We start from the raw sequence: 20,202 nt of genomic DNA, 5'->3' as shown, positions 1-20,202 counted from the left end.
ATGTCCTTCCTTATAAGCGTACTGAAAGTCTGTGGTCAATTTGTTTACTTTAAAATAGCATGGTTTAATGGTTTAACACTTTTTAATTGTTTTACATCATCTTCCAACGCCCCTGGGATAATCTACTGAAGCATTATGACAACTCAACGACACAATGGTAGGGATTAACTGAGCTGTGCTTGGGTCATTGATAAGTCATTGTCTCAATTATAATTCTGTTAAAGGATCCAGGAACCAAATGATTTGGGTGGATCCCATCCTCCTTATAATACAAGCTTTGTTTCCAGAAGGTATCAAAACTGTCAATGAATGTTACACCCACAGAGCTGCAGTATTCTGGTAGTCAGTTATGGAGGGATAAAAGTCTGTTGAACCGTTCAATGCCACGATTTAGGGAGTGCAGAGGGACAGATATTATGGTGCGTAATAAAGTTTATAGTAATTGTAGGCTACAGTATTTCTCATTTTCTTCTATTAATTTGCTCTCATTCCTGGCTTATTTAGGAAGTGTAGATCAGCAGCTGTATCCCTGAAGTGACATTCAGCATCCCTGCTCCTCAATACTTCATCCACTGAATCAAAGCTTCATTCAGGTAGGATACATAGTGGCAACAATGGAGTTGGGTTGGGTATAGTCATGGTAGGCTACAGTATTTCTCACAGTCTTGTATTTTGACTGGAATTGTGTTGGTCATTGTGAAATAGTGCAGCAGTTCAAAATAGTTGTGTATATTATTATTTGTATTATTTTGTTTTGTTCTTAGTAACGTGAATAAGACTTAAGCATTTGAAACTAAGGGTTATTTATTTTTCATTTGATTTGCCATTAAGATGTGGGCATCTATTCCTTTTCTGTAAATAAATAATCTAAGTAATAATTACTCAATGAGTTTATGACCGTGGTTCGGGGGTGCCCTGTTTAATAGTTAGGGCACATGCCCCTCAAAAGATCTGTGAACGACCCTCAGTGACACAGTCTCCTCCTCTTCTCCTGTCTTCACCGTCTACACAAACACCAGGGACATGAGGGATGGTAAGGAGGGAGGGAGGAATAATCGATCCTTATTCAATCAAGAACCACTCTCATCTTGTCAAGAGAAAGTGGTGTGTTTGATTGGATATTAAAATTCCTGGCCCCAGAGGTGTGAATGTGAGTGTGTGTGATTCATTCTCAGCAGATCCGTGTGTAGCATCAGTTCCGTTGGAGAAGGGTGCCAAAGACAATTGGCCCCGGGGCCTCAAATCTGTGCGTAAACCATGCGTGGGATCATTTCCACGCAAAGTGTGAGATTTATAAATATGAACATTTGCTTGAGAGTGTGCATACATTTACGCACAGCCATGACCATGGGTCGGCATAATGCCAAATGGTGGAATATGGGAACAAACTGCTTGTCAAGTATAGAATGGCGAAAATATATGAAAATGTGTGAAATTGTGAGAGTAATAATTCAATAATTTTTCGACTTCATTGTATTTCCATTGTGAATTCATGCAACATATCTTGACATGCGTTATCATTTGACCACATCAGTGCATTTGTTACAATAATAATCCATATAAAGTCCAGTCATTTGTTAAATGAGAGGTGGGTGTGAAAGTGAAACCAGGTCATACACAGCTTCAGGAGCCAACAGATGGTTAGTTAATTAATCAAAGTAAATATATAGGACCCTAGAATGCCCTTCAAGCCAATCAGAAACAAGTATTCAACAATGCCATGGTATACAGTGCATTCGGAAAGTATTCAAACCCCTGGACCTTGTCCATATTTTGTTCCGTTACAGCCTTATTGTAAAATTGATACGTTTTTATTCATCATAAATCTACAGACAATACCACATAATGACAAAGCAAAAACTGGATGCTACAAGCTTGGAACTCTGTCAGGTTGGATGGGGAGTGTTGCTGCACAGCTATTTTCAGGTCTCTCCAGAGATGTTCGATCGGGTTCAAGTCTGGGCTCTAGATGGGCCAAGGACATTCAGAGACTTGTCCCGAAGCCACTCCTGCGTTGTCTTGGCTGTGTGCTTAGGGTCGTTGTCCTGTTGGAAGATCAACCTTTGCCCCACGTCTGATGTCCTGAGCGCTCTTGAGCAGGTTTTCATCAATGATTTCTCTGTACCTTGCTCTGTTTATCTTTGCCTCGATCCTGACTAGTCTCCCAGTTCCTGCCGCTGAAAAACATCCCCACAGCATGATACTGCCACCACCATGATTCACCATTGGGATGGTGCCAGGTTTCCTCCAGACATTCTGGCCAAAGAGTTCAATCTTGGTTTCATCAGAACAGAGAATCTACACCTGACTGGTGTAGTGCTGCAGAGATGGTTGCAGAGATGGTTGTCCTTCTGGAAGGTTCTCCCATCTCCACAGAGGAACTCTAGAGCTATGTTAAGAGTGACCGTCGGGTTCTTGGTCACCTCCCTGACCAAGGCCCTTCTCCCCTGATTGCTCATTTTGGTCGGGCAGTTTGGTGGTTCCAAACTTCTTCCATTTAAGAACGATGGAGGCCACTGTGTTCTTGGGGACCTTCAGTGCTGCAGAAAAAGTTTGGTACCCTTTCCCAGTTCTGTGCCTCGACACAATCCTGTCTCAGAGCTCTATGGCCAATTCCTTCGACCTCAGCGCTTGGTTTTTGATCTGACATGCACTGTCAACTGTGGGACCTTATATAGACAGGTGTGTGCTTTTCCAAATCATGTCCAATCAATTGAATTTACCACAGTTGGACTCCAATCAAGTTGTAGAAACATCTCAAGGATGATCAATGGAAACAGGATGCACCTGAGCTCAATTTCGAGTCTCATAGCAAAGGGTCTGAATACTTACATAAATAAGGTATTTCTGTCTAAAAATGTATATATAAAGTTGCAAACATTTCTAAAAACCTGTTTTCACTGTGTCATTATGGGGTGTGTAGTTTGCAGAAAAAAAAATATTTAATACATTTTATAATAAGGCTGTAACTTAACAAAAATCTGGAAAAAGTCTAGGGGTCTGAATACTTTTCGAAGGCACTTTAAATAGGGATATTTCACAGAAAGCATAAACAGTACATTTATGCCAAGTTATTTACACATAATCTGTTCTTATCTGGCTTGAAGGACCATGAAAAAGAGCGCCATATCTTTCGGAGTCCACCCCTATAAGGTGGTTCACTTTTTTTTTTTTGGTTCTGTAAAGGTTTGGTACATCAGCCTTTCTTTCTACACTTTGTTGATGGCTTATCATGCTGGCTCACAAAACCTGAAAGGATCAATTCCGCATCACGTCTACAGCAGGGCAATGCTGACCAACACCCAGTATACCGTCTACCAACTGCTCCTGACCAACAGACGCAACCCCAGCACAAGCACTGTGTCTCGAAATAAATAAAACAGGCAGCCAGCTCACTCCTGGCAAAGAGGAGCGGGGACACTAACATGCTGAATGAGTGCTTATCCCCAATTATAAAGTCACCTTCAGGCAGTATAGTACAGTATACATCCTAATATGACAGGGTGGTACGGAATGGCTGAGAGCAGAGTATAGAGGGGGAACACATCACAGGGCTTTGTGAGATGGTGAGATTGGTCAGCATTACCAGGCCTAAGTTGTAAAAAAAACACATACAGACTGTGCTGTTTCAGGAGAGATGGGTTCCTGCCTTCACTGCAATGTTACACAGCGTGTGTGCGCCTCCCAAATGGTACCCTATTCCACATATAGTGCACTACTTAGTGACCAGAGCACTATATAGGGAATAGGATGCCATTTGGGACACAGGCAATGACTCACACCCTGATGCTTCAAAACAAGACAGGGTGTTGAAGCTACAGTGGAGCTTGGTGGTTAGTCAATACCGTACAAACTACAACAAATAATACATCTAGTCCGACAGTCATTTCAGGATCTTCTGAAAACAGCAAGTCTACCATTCTGCAGTTCATTTGACAACAGGAAAAAAGAGAATGTTCATGTGATGCTGTGATAGAATACTGATCTGATTGGCTTGGGTTTCCAATATCACCACGCAAGTTTACATTTTCTTTGCAATCCGACAGTCCGGCAAAGAAACCCACAGAAAACCGTGACTGAATCAGACTTCTTCAGACACAGTGACTGAATCAGACTTCTTCAGACACAGTGACTGAATCAGACTTCTTCAGACACAGTGACTGAATCAGACTTCTTCAGACACAGTGACTGAATCAGACTTCTTCAGACACAGTGACTGAATCAGACTTCTTCAGACACAGTGACTGAATCAGACTTCTTCAGACACAGTGGCTGAATCAGACTTCTTCAGACACAGTGGCTGAATCAGACTTCTTCAGACACAGTGGCTGAATCAGACTTCTTCAGACACAGTGGCTGAATCAGACTTCTTCAGACACAATGGCTGAATCAGACTTCTTCAGACACAGTGGCTGAATCAGACTTCTTCAGACACAGTGACTGAATCAGACTTCTTCAGACACAGTGGCTGAATCAGACTTCTTCAGACACAGTGACTGAATCAGACTTCTTCAGACAGTGACTGAATCAGACTTCTTCAGACACAGTGACTGAATCAGACTTCTTCAGACACAGTGACTGAATGAGACTTCTTCAGACACAGTGACTGAATCAGACTTCTTCAGACACAGTGACTGAATCAGACTTCTTCAGACAGTGACTGAATCAGACTTCTTCAGACAGTGACTGAATCAGACTTCTTCAGACACAGTGACTGAATCAGACTTCTTCAGACACAGTGACTGAATCAGACTTCTTCAGATCGTGACTGAATCAGACTTCTTCAGACACAGTGACTGAATCAGACTTCTTCAGACACAGTGACTGAATCAGACTTCTTCAGATCGTGACTGAATCAGACTTCTTCAGATCGTGACTGAATCAGACTTCTTCAGATCGTGACTGAATCAGACTTCTTCAGACACAGTGACTGAATCAGACTTCTTCAGACACAGTGACTGAATCAGACTTCTTCAGACACAGTGACTGAATCAGACTTCTTCAGACACAGTGACTGAATCAGACTTCTTCAGACACAGTGACTGAATCAGACTTCTTCAGACAGAGTGACTGAATCAGACTTCTTCAGACAGTGACTGAATCAGACTTCTTCAGACAGTGACTGAATCAGACTTCTTCAGACACAGTGACTGAATCAGACTTCTTCAGACACAGTGACTGAATCAGACTTCTTCAGACACAGTGACTGAATCAGACTTCTTCAGACACAGTGACTGAATCAGACTTCTTCAGACAGTGACTGAACTGAATCAGACTTCTTCAGACAGTGACTGAATCAGACTTCTTCAGACAGTGACTGAATCAGACTTCTTCAGACAGTGACTGAATCAGACTTCTTCAGACAGTGACTGAATCAGACTTCTTCAGACAGTGACTGAATCAGACTTCTTCAGACAGTGACTGAATCAGACTTCTTCAGACAGTGACTGAATCAGACTTCTTCAGACCGTGACTGAATCAGACTTCTTCAGACACAGTGATTGAATCAGACTTCTTCAGACACAGTGACTGAATCAGACTTCTTCAGACACAGTGACTGAATCAGACTTCTTCAGACACAGTGACTTCTTCAGACTTCTTCAGACACAGTGGCTGAATCAGACTTCTTCAGACACAGTGACTGAATCAGACTTCTTCAGACAGTGACTGAATCAGACTTCTTCAGACACAGTGACTGAATCAGACTTCTTCAGACACAGTGACTGAATCAGACTTCTTCAGACACAGTGACTGAATCAGACTTCTTCAGACAGTGACTGAATCAGACTTCTTCAGACAGTGACTGAATCAGACTTCTTCAGACACAGTGACTGAATCAGACTTCTTCAGATCGTGACTGAATCAGACTTCTTCAGATCGTGACTGAATCAGACTTCTTCAGATCGTGACTGAATCAGACTTCTTCAGACACAGTGACTGAATCAGAGTTCTTCAGACACAGTGACTGAATCAGACTTCTTCAGACACAGTGACTGAATCACACTTCTTCAGTCACAGTGACTGAATCAGACTTCTTCAGACACAGTGACTGAATCAGACTTCTTCAGACACAGTGACTGAATCAGACTTCTTCAGACAGAGTGACTGAATCAGACTTCTTCAGACAGTGACTGAATCAGACTTCTTCAGACAGTGACTGAATCAGACTTCTTCAGACAGTGACTGAATCAGACTTCTTCAGACAGTGACTGAATCAGACTTCTTCAGACAGTGACTGAATCAGACTTCTTCAGACCGTGACTGAATCAGACTTTTTCAGACACAGTGATTGAATCAGACTTCTTCAGACACAGTGACTGAATCAGACTTCTTCAGACACAGTGACTGAATCAGACTTCTTCAGACACAGTGACTGAATCAGACTTCTTCAGACACAGCGACTGAATCAGACTTCTTCAGAAGTCCCCAGTCCACCTGGCCATGCTGCTGCTCCAGTTTCAACTTCCACCTGACTGTGCTGCTGCTCCAGTTTCAACTGTTCTGCCTTATTATTATTCGACCATGCTGGTCATTTATGAACATTTGAACATCTTGGCCATGTTCTGTTATAATCTCCACCCGGCACAGCCAGAAGAGGACTAGCCACCCCACATAGCCTGGTTCCTCTCTAGGTTTCTTCCTAGGTTTTGGCCTTTCTAGGGAGTTTTTCCTAGCCACCGTGCTTCTACACCTGCATTGCCTGCTGTTTGGGGTTTTAGGCTGGGTTTCTGTACAGCACTTTGAGATATCAGCTGATGTACGAAGGGCTATATAAATACATTTGATTTGATTTGATTCAGACACAGTGACTGAATCAGACTTCTTCAGACACAGTGACTGAATCAGACTTCTTCAGACAGTGACTGAATCAGACTTCTTCAGACACAGTGACTGAATCAGACTTTTTCAGAAGTATGTGTTGAAAATAAATGTTTTAATCTGAATAAAACAGCACCGTCTGCCTGTTACTGAAGCCAGGAGTTAAATGAGCAGTGAGACCAACCGATGGAGGAATCCAATGTGTATTTTATGTCATAATTTAACTTGAAAGCCTGTGCAATGAGCTCACTCCAACCATTCAAAATTACTCCTAAAATAAGGCACGCCTCGAGGAAAACTAATCTGGGGAGACAACACATCTGCGACACAGGATCCTCAACACTGGGGCCCCCAGAGGTGTGTGCTTAGTCCCCTCCTGTACTCCCTGTTCACCCACGACTGCATGGCCAAGCACAACACTATCATTAAGTCTGTTGACAACACAACAGTTGTAGGCCTGATAACCGATAAACGATGAGACAGCCTCCAGGGAGGAGGTTAGAGTCCTGGCAGTGTGGTGCCAGGACAACAACCTCTCCCTCAATATGATCAAGACAAAGAAGCTGATCGTGGACTACAGGAAAAAGGAGGGCCGAACAGGTCCCCATTAGCATCGACAGGGCTGTAGTGGAGTGGGTCGAGATTTTCAAGTTCCTTGGTGTCCACGTCAACAAACTTTCATGGCCATGCTTTTTCCCCCTCAGGAGACTGAAAATATTTGGCATGGGTCCCCAGATCGTCAAAAGGTTCTACAGCTGCACCATTGAGAGCATCCTGACTAGTTGCATCACCGCCTGGTATGGCAACTGATCGGCATCCGACCGTAAGGCGCTACAGAGGGTAGTGTTTGCGGCCCAGTACATCACTGGGGCCAAGCTTCCTGCCAGCAGGACCTATATATTAGGCGGTGTTAGAGGAATGCCCCAAAAATTGTCAAAGACTCCAGTCACCAAAGTCATAGACCGGTCTCTCTGCTACCATACGGCTAGCGGTACCGGATCGCCAAGTCTAGGTCCAAAAGGCTCCTTAACAGCTTCTACCCCTAAGCCTGAACAATTAATCAAATGGTCACCCAGACTATTTTCACTATCTGCTGCTACTCGCTGTTTATTATCTATGCATAGTCACTTTACCCCTACCTACATGTACAAATGACCTCGACTAGCCTATACCCCCACATTGACTCGGTACCGGTACCCCCTTTATATAGCCTCATTATTGTTATGTAATCTTATTGTGATACCTTTTATTTAGCAATTATTTTCTTAACTCTATTTCTTGAACTGCATTGTTGGTTAAGGGCTTGTAAGTAAGCATTTCACGGTATTCAGCACATGTGACAAATAAAATTTGATTTGACATTGAGAAATGCATTTCCATGAATGATTCCCAAATGGCACCCTATTCCCTTTGTAGTGCACTACTTTTGATGGGCTTTGGTAAAAGGTAGTGCACTATGTAGGGAATATGGTGCTATTTGGGACGCATATTTGACTATGCATCTTATTTCTTTTTTGAAAATTGAGCTTGGCTTTATATAGGCACTACAGCAGCGCCTTCATTATAAAAAAATTCATGCAGTACGCAAGCCAAGCCTTATGATGTGTGATTATCATAATTGCAATTGCATTACTGCCCGACACTGAGATAAGTCCAGACTAGAACCCACCACTCCACATGAAATAGTGACATCACAAACTCTTACAGAATCACATGCTTTCTTATTCCTGTACATTATAATTAAGCAGTAAGGCCCGAGGGGGTGTGGTATATGGTCAATATACCACACCTAAGGACTGTTCTTATGCACAACGCACCACAGAGTGCTTGGATACAGCCCTTTGCCGTGGTATATTGGCCATATTCCACGAACCCCAGAGTTGCCTTATTGCTATTATAAACTGGTTACAAACGTAATTAGAGCAGTAAAAATACATGTTTTGTCATACGGTCTGATATACCACAGCTGTCAGCCAATCAGCATTCAGGGCTCGAACCACCCAGTTTATAATTACATTTGAGTCATTTAGCTATAGCCCTTTACACTCATACCGGTATACGGGTTGAAAATGGCAGTTGGGCACTGATAAACCTCTAAATTGGAATGCAGTGGCTGTACAGTAAGTAACATGCTATACATGACGTCAGAGGTCTGGCTCTGTGCTTCACAGCTCTGTATGGGTTTTGACTGACAAATTATGAGGACTTTAAGTATTTTAAAAGATGAAATGTTGAGGATTATAATGAATACTGCTTTGATGTCATAGAAGAAAGCCAAACAGCTGTGAGTCCAAATGTGCACTTCACATTTCCATATCATAAAACTCATGTCAGATACAGTGTCAATGTTTATGATCACGATGTTTGATGTACAGTTACAAGATGACATGGTGTTATACCCTTGGGTGTCCTGAACAGAATGAACCTGTTTGTGGTATTGTGAAGAAAATGTACTGCAGCACACACACCTGAATGCACTCATATCTATGCGCACCAAAAATACTAATCGGTTTCCCTGAATTGCATTGTGAAAGCCTAACAATGTAATATCGTATTAAGCTAGTCATGTTGCTAATAGAACCAGCTTTCAAATGATGCCCACCTGACCCAGATTACTTAAAAAACAATGGCGGGGATGCAGGGTTGTGTTCCAAACAAAACTACAAGCGCGTTTCCTCTAGTACCTCAACGGCACAGCCAGAAGAGCTGAAAAAAAATCACCTTATAGTGTAAGGCACTTCTTTAGGTCTGCTCTTCCACACCAGATTCAACCAATCAAGGTCCTAAGGCGCAGCTGATTAGTAGAATTACAGAGCTAATATAATAACAATAATCATTTAGTAGACGCTTTTATCCAAAGCAACTTACAGTCATGTGTGAATACAGTTGAAGTCGGAAGTTTACATACAGTTTTTCACAATTCCTGACTTTTAATCCAAATAAAAATTCACTGTCTTAGGTCAGTTAGGATCAACACTTTATTTTAAGAATGTGAAATGTCAGAATAATAGTACAGAGAATTACTTATTTCAGCTTTTATTTCTTTCATCACATTCCCAGTGTGTCAGAAGTTTACATACACTCAATTAGTATTTGGTAGCATTTCCTTTAAATTGTTTAACTTGGGTCAAACGTTTTTGGCAGCCTTCCACAAGCTTCCCACAAAAAGTTGGGTGAATTTTGTCCCATTCCTCCTGACAGAGCAGGTGTAACTGAGTCAGGTTTGTAGGCCTCCTTGCTCGCACACACTTTTTCAGTTCTGCCCACAAATCTTCTATAGGATTGAGGTCAGGGCTTTGTGATGGCCACTCCAATACCTTGACTTTGTTGTCCTTAAGCCATTTTGCTACAACTTTGGAAGTATGCTTGGGATCATTTTCCATTTGGAAGACCCATTTGCAACCAAGCTTTAACTTCCTGACTGATGTCTTGAGATGTGGCTTAAATATATCCAAATAATTTTCCATCCTTGTGATGCCATCTATTTTGTGAAGTGCACCAGTCCCTCCTGCAGCAAAACACCCACACAACATGAGGCTGCCACCCCCCGCTTCACGGTTGAGATGGTGTTCTCTGGTTTGCAAGCCTCCCCCTTTTTCCTCCAAACATAACGATGGTCATTATGGCCAAACAGTTCTATTTCATTATCAGACTAGAGGACATTTCTCCAAAAAGTACAAAAGGATGATCTTTGTCCCCATGTACAGTTGCAAACCGTAGTCTGGCTTTTTTGTGGCGGTTTTGGAGCAGTGGCTTCTTCCTTGCTGAGCGGCCTTCCAGGTTATGTCGATATAGGACTGATTTTACTGTGGACATAGATGCTTTTGTACCCATCGGCTGATTTCTTGTGATTTTCCCATGATGTCAAGCAAAGAGGCACTGAGTTTGATGGTGGGCCTTGAAATACATCCACAGGTACCCCTCCAATTGACTCAAATTATGTCCAGTAGCCTATCAGAAGCTTTTAAAGCCATGACATCATTTTCTGGAATTTACCAAGCTGTTTAATGGCACAGTCAACTTAGTGTATCTAAACTTTGGACCCACTGGAATTGTGACAGAGTGAATTATAAGTGAAATAATCTGTCTGTAAACAATTGTTGGAAAAATGACTTGTGTCATGCACAAAGTAGATGTCCTAACCAACTTGCCAAAACTATAGTTTGTTAACAAGAAATTTGTGGAGTGGTTGAAAAACAAGTTTTAATGACAGCAACCTAAGTGTATGTAAACTTTCGACTTGAACTGTACATGTTCGTGTGGGTGGTTCCAACAGGAATCGAACTCACAATCTTTAAAAAATATTATAATGATTTACTGAATATTTAAAAAACATACAATATACATGCAGTGAAGCCGCTCAACATTTACATCACATCACATTAGTCATCTAACAGCCTCCCATCCAGAGCGACATACAGATGCAACCGGGGTCAACGCCCTGCTCAAGGGCACGTCCTCAGAGTGACACACAGAAGCAACCGGGGTCAACGCCCTGCTCAAGGACGCGTTGACAGAGCGACACATAGAAGCAACCAGGGTCAACGCCCTGCTCAAGGACACGTCCTCAGAGCGACACATAGAAGCAACCAGGGTCAACGCCCTGCTCAAGGGCACGTCCTCAGAGCGACACATAGAAGCAACCAGGGTCAACGCCCTGCTCAAGGGCACGTCCTCAGAGCGACACATAGAAGCAACCAGGGTCAACGCCCTGCTCAAGGACACGTCCTCAGAGCGACACACAGAAGCAACCAGGGTCAACGCCCTGCTCAAGGGCACGTCCTCAGAGCGACACATAGAAGCAACCAGGGTCAACGCCCTGCTCAAGGACACGTCCTCAGAGCGACACACAGAAGCAACCAGGGTCAACGCCCTGCTCAAAGGCACGTCAACATATCTCCCACCAGCCCTCCAAGATCTCCCCCACAATTCTCCAAGAGCTGCCCCTCACAATCTTAGCAAGCCGTCGTGCTCTATCAACCGAGCCACAGACGACCATGTGTTATTAATTATATTAGAGCTGAAATCCTACAGTAGCTAGCCCTCCTTTAAGGAATAAACATTACCCTTTGGAAAATCAAATTGATATAGGCTTAAAGTTAACTCTCTGGGGTGAAGTTTCACCTACTGTAGGTACAGATCTAGGATCAGCTTCCTCTTCCCCATCCTAACCTTAACCATTAGCGGGGAGAAATGATAACTGATCCAAGATCAGCGTCTAGGGGCAACTTCCCCCTACCGCAAAGTCCACCCTCACCTTGTTGAAGTCTTCGCTGGTGGCCCTCATCTCCTTCCAGGTCTTGTTGAGCAGCTGAATGCAGATGCAGAAGAACTCCTCAAAGGAGCGGTCGTGGGTGAAGAACATGGGGTGGAAGTCATGGCAGTTCTCACTGGCTGTAAAGACAGAGGAACAGAGGAGAAAGGACGTAAGCCTTGTGTTTGAGAGACACATTGACTGTTCTCCCTCAGAGATTTTGGAAATTGGAGGTTTTCCCCTACCAGAGATTTTGGACAGTGGATGTTTGGATGCTTAAGTGAGAAAAGCACTCTGCCAATTTCTAAAGATTTTGCAACAATTACAGTTCGACTAACAAATGCTCAAGTTCAGAGTTGCATTTTTAGGTCTTAATGCAGTATCAGGGCATACAAGGTTTAAAGAGCTGACACTGAACCATCAATTATTATGAAGATCTCTTGCATGACAATCTATACATACATAAGATTATGAGAACAAAGAAGACATAACTCCCTCCGATCCTCTTATGGTTATCAAACCAAGACTAAATAACCCTTCGCCTGGCATTGAGGCAATTAGCAAACACATACTGCACACTTGTATTTTAGACTCTATTTTCACTTGTTTTTAATTTGACTGACGTTGTATCCATACATTCCAGTGTCTAAGACTGCCATGTGAGTATTGGAAACGTGAATTTGAACTGTAGTTTACCTCTACCTCTAAGGTTACGCCCCCAAATGGTACCCTTATTCCCTATAAAGTGCACTACTTTTGACCAGGGCCCAGTGGGGACACACTTCATTTAGTCAGCTACTGAGTCAGTGGTATAAGATCCATCAGTAAAGAGATTCCCCATGGGTCCAGATATACCGTATCTATACAAGAAACATGTTGCCTCTCTGATAAACTAAGACACTTAGAATGACAGCTCATAAGGGGTGGTGATACACACGTGGTTCACGTTTCAGCCATACTTCAACAGAGTGACTCCTCACGAAACCCACACAAAAAGAGACCCGGATCTGGGGATTTTCACAATGTCATCTATAGAATGGCACTTTGGAGGAAGGATTGTTGACATATATTTGACATATATCGAAAAGCATAATTGAGAAAGAATTGATCAAAGTTGGCATATTTATGACATTTTGGCCTCACACCAACAGCGTGACCAACAACAACAACGTTAAAATGCGTTTTGGCACATCAGAAGTACATTCCTATCCGATGGAACACTGCGTTTGCCTTGCAGCATTGCGTTGCAGAGGCAGTTGCAGTGCGTTCTGTGTGGTGCATACGTTGGATTTGACGAACGTATTAATCAGATTGTATGTGTAGACGGCTTGACAGAAATGGTAGCAGAATGAATGTTAAACTTTTGTTGCACACATATCCAGATGATGCTGCGTACCATTTTGCGCAATGAGGCTGTAGGTGTGTTCGAGGCATTACCCTTCTTTAAAACTCCATAATGTTTCATCTGTAGGTTCAACAAAGCAAACATTGGTGTCATATGAAGCTTTCCCGCTTGCTCTGTAATACAAGGGGTATTTTGATTTCAATAAAACATTGTAGTATGTTAATTTATGAATATTGAACATTTAAAATGTTGGATTTGGCAAATGTTTTCATATTTTGTAAAAACCTAGGGCGGCAGGTAGCCTAGTGGTTAGAGCATTGGGCCAGTAACTGAAAGGTTGCTAGATCGAATCCCCGAGCTGACAAGGTATAAATCTGTCGTTCTGCCCCTGAAAAAGTCAGTTAATCAACTGACTTTGTAGATAAGAATTTGTTCTTAACTGATCTGCCTAGTTAAAAAAAACGTTAAATAAAACAAAATATATCCCAGAGTGGGATCCCTGCTAGTTTTAAAGTTATGGCCCATTTTATCTGGAGAAATTGGTATGGTAGGCAATGTAACCAATCACAGCCCACCTTTTACTTGTATCGTTGCACATCCTGCAAATCACCAGCAGAGGTAGGGCTGGGCAAAATGCATTGGGCTTGTTTTGAGCAGATTTTTGCGAGACTGACACCTATCGCTTCGCCTCTTCCTCCCTGTTCAAACACACACACCAAGCCCCTCTCTGACAAGCGGTTTCAACCCACTATTTGTATTTGAGACTTGGTCCAACAGAATCGGTCATATGGACACCGAAACATTATTTTACTATAATAGAGAAGTTAACCGATTACAAATACTAACATAACCTTTCTAACGACACTCTTTTTATGTCTCAACTACTCAAATTGCATGCAGAGCAGACACTACTAAAAGGCTCAGTTTGTCACGTGTGGCATTGCGGTACCATGTACTGCTAGAAGCATTTTAGCCAAAGACGGTTATACTAGCCGTCTAGTCTGTGTTTTATAAATGTGCAATAAGTATAAAACACAATTATATAAGGAATTGGCAACTAGTTTTCACTCTGAGAAATAAGGTGGGGCCACTTGATTTAAACATCTGAACGAAGTAGACAGGCTTGTACGCTGTTCAAACAGTTGGAGATAGACAGAAAGAACTGTTCTGCCTTGTTAGCTAGCAAATAGATCCAAGTTGGCAAAACTTGAAATAGAAAGATTCCTATAAGATTAGCTGGCTACTCACTAGAACGTGGGCATGTGCACGTGGGCTTGTGTAAAAAAAAAAAGCAGGTTAAACTATTTTGACAAAATAACTTAATTATTAGTGGTTTTGGAAGGCTTGTAGGTATAACAGCCTATGTTTAATTTCACAAGCCCTGAATTCATTAGATTATTGCTGAATGTTTAAAAAGGTAATGTGTGTTTGACCTTCAATTGTACAACAGATTTTTAGGCAATATCGCCCAGCCCTAAGCAGAGGGTGACCATTTTGAATCCATTCTAAAAGTAACAGAGATTCCAATCTGGAATTTTCATTAGCACGTAGACTATATTATGTTCCAAAAAAAAATATATATATATATATATATAAAAAAAATTGACAAATCAAAAATTGTATATTTTCAATGTTCATGTTTATATATTTCAATATTCATAGATATATGAACTTTTCCCCCGATAAAAACACTAGTCATATTAGAGATCAAGCAGTAACGTTTCATACGATTGTTTTGTTGATGCTTTGTAGCATCTACAGATGAAACATTATGTAGTCTAAAAGGAGGCCTTGGTAAAATGTCAGAAATATGCCAACTTTGATCAATTATTTCTCAATTATTCTTTTAGATACCTGTCAAATATATGTCAACAATCCTTCCTCCCTCTAGGATCATTCTATAGATTACATTGTGAAAATCCCCAAAAGAATGGTGTTTTTATGTCTGGGTTTCATAAGGAAACTCACTCAATAGCAACATGAGTGACTGACTCATTCCTACACAGTTTGGGCATGTACAGCCATGGGTAGTGTGTGTGTGTGTGTGTGTGTGTGCATGTGTATGTGTATAGTCACGGTTCATGACACCACTTCTCCTTCTGTGACAATAAGAGCCTCAAGGCAGAGGAACTCAACTGTGCATTTCTAAGCCAATAGGACTGGACCCTCTGTTCTCCATATTCCTAGTCTCCCACACACACAGAGAGGACGGAAGGACCATGTTCTTTAAATGGGACAGGAGGGTTTGGTTCATTCAGTTATATTTCACATTTATCTCCAGTCCCTTGTCTGGTTGCATGTGTCAGATCAGATGGCAGCTTTCTCTTCAGAAATAAATACCCCTGGTTATTCTTGAGGGACTGGGTTCCCTAGCCTGCCTGCCAACAGACACCCACGTCCATCACAGTTCACAATGGAACATTTTCAAATTAGCCATACCATGGGCTTTTTCCATTTGTTAACACTTCCACCAGACACACCTAGAACACAAACACATAGCTGTCTTCTACTGTGTGACAGGATGATGTCTACATCCCAAATTACACCCTTCTCCCTATACAGCGCACTACTTTTGACAATGGGCCCTGGTCAAAAGTAGTGCACCATGGGGAATAGGGTGCCATTTGAGATGCAAATGAAGTCTCTGAATACTGCCGGAGTCTGATGGGGGAGGAGCTTCATGTGGAGATTAAAGGGAATTTCTCCCTCATTTCTCCCTCGTTTTCCTAACCCTTTCCCACCTCTTTTCTCCACCTGTCCTCCGCCAAGTGCTTTGTGAATGGTGTGGCCAGAGAGCTAATCTAACCGTTTCCCGAGGGAACTCCATTAGACTGTTTTACAGACACTGGGATGGAGAAATCACTGTGCATTTATTGGGTTACTGAATTCATCATAAACTTCCCACTGAGAGAGAAATCTGGTTTCTAAGCTCAGTGCATCTAAATACATCAGCAATTTTGCCACAGTTACACCTTATTAACCGAAGGGAAAAAAATGGCTTCAAGCTATTTCATTAGCCACTGATAGTGGCGAGGACTCCTATAGGACTATTTTAGCTGTCTGACGCTTCTGTTTATTAGCATTTAATGCTTTCGAAGCTTTGAAATCACCATGGAGACCAGAGCTTCATGAACGGGTCCCCACAGCAATAACCCAGGGTGTAATGATTGGTAAAAGGTCTTTATGAACGACAGTACACACTCCTCTTTCTCTGTCTTTGAGAGCTGATTGAGGAGCTGCTTTAAGGTAAAGGTCTCTGAGTGGAGCAACCATTTACAGAGTCTCTAAGCATCACAGCAGGGCGCCCTGCCTCCAACAGGGGAGACGGAATTGCATCGACAACGGTGGAATTGGAAACTTCGGGACATTATGAATGATTCCCACAGGGGCTCTGGGGCTGGTCAGACCGGGTGGGCCTTGATTTGGAGTGATGTGGAAGGGGCTGGTCGGACCGGGTGGGGCCCTGATTTGGAGTGATGTGGAATGGGCTGTGGGGCTGGTCGGGGCCCTGATTTGGAGTGATGTGAATGTGGATTGTCCCGATTCCCGGAGAATGAATGGTGCCATTACCGGTAAGTCAGTCAGGTAGGTGAAGAGTAAAGCCAAAACATGCAACACTGTCTGCTTACTCGACAGGAGGACACAGCCTGCATAAAAGGGATTCAATCAGGTGATGGAGGGATGGAGGATGGAAAAAAAGCTGACTCAATGCAGCTGTTTCCCCCGTTGGACAGAGTGGGAGGGGGGTGAGAAGGTGAGGGATGACTGCTGCTCTGGGGGGTTTTACTGATGGGCCGAGCAGGGTGATCGGGGGAAGGAGGTGTGGAGGTGACGGGGAATTAAATGTCAGACTCGCTTTGGACTTTCAGTGAGACAGGAACGGGTGGGTCTCACTACACTGGGCAAGAATGGCTACAGAGCTGCCGTCCTGAAAACAAAAAACAGATTCTAAATGTTGCAGATAGAAATAGAATGAATAGAGCCGACACGATTCATTCCCTATTCCATCTGACAGAAAATCATGTGTTCTACACAATGCTTATCTATCTGAACATTCAGTAATGATACAGCCTGCCTCCAATTGCCTTCAATAGTGCATGGCCATACCTGAGGTGACATATGCTTGAATTGTCATAACATGTTCATAACGTGGTCATAGCGTGGTAATAGCATGATCATAGCATCTGAACAACCTGAACTTCGTCTCCATGCAGAGAAGCGTTTTTTCTTTCACGTTGTATTATTACTGTTACTCCAAGGTTAACTTCTCCCGAATGGTTACTGATTTACTTGTACAAATTCGAAAAATCTGCATTTTGAATCTGACAAATAATGCTCCCATGCTGAACAAATCATTGAAGTGAGAGAGAATTAAATCTGGGCCGTTCTACACATGACTAGCAGCATCTAAACATCTATGGTGAGCTACAAATGTGAACTGATAATAACCTTTGCATATACAGACAGAATGGAAAACCGTTATTTGTAAATATAAAGTTTAAATCCCACAGACCTAAATATCCTGGGACATCGGTAGACTCCTTGGCACACAGACAGAGGATGTACAGGGATTGAAATACTTGTATTAAAGCCCAAACACTCTCCTATTTTCTTTGGCCCAAATTCATTAGGCTGAACATGACCTTAATCTGAGATCATTGCATCCTGGCATGGTTATATCACAACTCAACATCATAGGCCAGTGAGTGGACAGGAACAGGACACAACCCCTTCTATCTGTCTAGGACCCCTCAGGGGGACAACAACGTGAGTCACGGGCATGATCTGAGAGAGCAATTGGCTCATGTGACCCCTGCTGAGCATTAATACGGTCTGGACATGTGTGTGTGCTGCTATAAGGAGCTGAAACATGGACCACCAAAAATCCTTACACCTCCAAAGACCCTTACACCGCCAAAGATCCTTACACCGCCAAAGATCCTTACACCGCCAAAGATCCTTACACCGCCAAAGATCCTTACACCGCCAAAGACCCTTACACCGCCAAAGACCCTTACACCGCCAAAGACCCTTACACCGCCAAAGATCCTTACACCGCCAAAGATCCTTACACCGCCAAAGATCCTTACACCGCCAAAGACCCTTACACCGCCAAAGATCCTTACACCGCCAAAGATCCTTACACCGCCAAAAATCCTTCCACCGCCAAAGATCCTTATGAAAAACACTTTGGATCAGTTGGGATGACAGGTGCACCAACACCAGCAAGCTGGAGGAGGCCAACATAAGCAGCATCCCCACTACTATAATACACCAACTGACACCTCCCGAAACAGATCATGTACTCCCAGTTAAAGGACTGTTCTGATTTAGTATATGTGGACAACTACAAATACCTAGGTGTCTGGTTAGACTGTAAACTCTCCCTCCAGACTCACATTAAGCATCTCCAATCCAAAATTAAATCTAGAATCGGCTTCCTATTTTGAAACAAAGCCTCCTTCACTCATGCTGCCAAACATACCCTCGTAAAACTGACTATCCTATCGATCCCTGACTTTGGCGATGTCACAAAATAGCCCCCAACACTCTACTCAGCAAATTGGATGCAGTCTATCACAGTGCCATCCGTTTTGTCACCAAAGCCTCATATACTACCCACCACTGCGACCTGTATGCTCTTGTTGGCTGGCCCTCACTTCATATTCGTCGCAAAACCCACTGGCTCCAGGTCATCTATTAGTCTATGCTAGGTAAAGCCCTGCCTTATCTCAGCTCACTGGTCACCATAGCAGCACCCACCCGTAGCACGCACTCCAGAAAGTCTATTTCACTGGTCACCCACAAACCAATTCCTCTTTTAGCCTCCTTTCCTTACAGTTTTCTGCTGCCATTGACTGGAACGAATTGCAAAAATCACTGAAGCTGGAGACTTATATCTCCCTCACTAACTTTAAGCATCAGCTGTCAGAGCAGCTTACAGATTATTGCACCTGTACATAGCCCATCTGTAGATAGCCCACCCAACTACCTCATCCCCATATTGTCATTTTTTTTATAGCTCCTTTGCACCCCAGTATCTCTACTTGCACATTAATCTTCTGCACATCTATCACTCCAGTGTTTAACTGCTAAATTGTAATTATTTTGCCACTATGGGCTATTTATTGCCTTATCTCCCTCCAGTGTTTATTACTCCAGTGTTTATTATTCCATGTGTAACTCTGTGTTGTTGTTTGTGTCGCACTGCTTTGCTTTATCTTGGCCAGATTGCAGTTGAAAATGAGAACTTGTTCTCAACTGGCCTATCTGGTTAAATAAAGGTTAAATAAAATACAATAAAAATTAAAGGAAGGTCAGGGAGCCCCTGATACAGATCATATATGGCACCTTATCAGACTGGGGGGAATATGGCACCTAAACAGACAACTGGGGGAACACTGCACTAAACAGTGTTAAACAGACAACTGGGAGGACACTGCACTAAACAGACAACTGGGTGGACACTGCAATAAACAGACAATTAGGAGGGCACTGCACTAAACAGACAACTGGGGAGACACTGCATTAATCAGACAATTAGGAGGGCACTGCACTAAACAGACAACAGGGGGGACACTGCACTAAACAGACAACAGGGGGACACTGCACTAAACAAACAACTGGGGGACACTGCACTAAACAGACAACTGGGGGAGACTGCACTAAATAGACAACTGGGGGACACTGCACTAAACAGACAACTGGGGGACACTGCACTAAACAGACAACTGGGGGACACTGCACTAAATAGACAACTGGGGGACAATAGACAACAACTGGG

General features: G+C 42.9%; 1 protein-coding gene across 5 annotated transcripts in view; it reads right to left on the bottom strand.

The window, feature by feature from the left end:
• The window catches only part of LOC112229503 (engulfment and cell motility protein 1-like), a 224,269-nt gene that overhangs the window by 64,733 nt on the left and 139,334 nt on the right, over positions 1-20,202 (bottom strand). For all 5 annotated transcript variants that reach the window (XM_042310106.1, XM_042310110.1, XM_042310107.1 and 2 more), the window contains one exon: positions 12,077-12,213. In XM_042310106.1, coding sequence (XP_042166040.1) covers positions 12,077-12,213 — 137 coding nt within the window. The remainder of the gene's footprint in view (positions 1-12,076; positions 12,214-20,202) is intronic.

This window comes from Oncorhynchus tshawytscha, linkage group LG31 (assembly GCF_018296145.1).
Source record: "Oncorhynchus tshawytscha isolate Ot180627B linkage group LG31, Otsh_v2.0, whole genome shotgun sequence".
NCBI classification, from domain to species: domain Eukaryota; kingdom Metazoa; phylum Chordata; class Actinopteri; order Salmoniformes; family Salmonidae; genus Oncorhynchus; species Oncorhynchus tshawytscha.
This window is presented reverse-complemented; position numbering and strand designations above follow the sequence as displayed.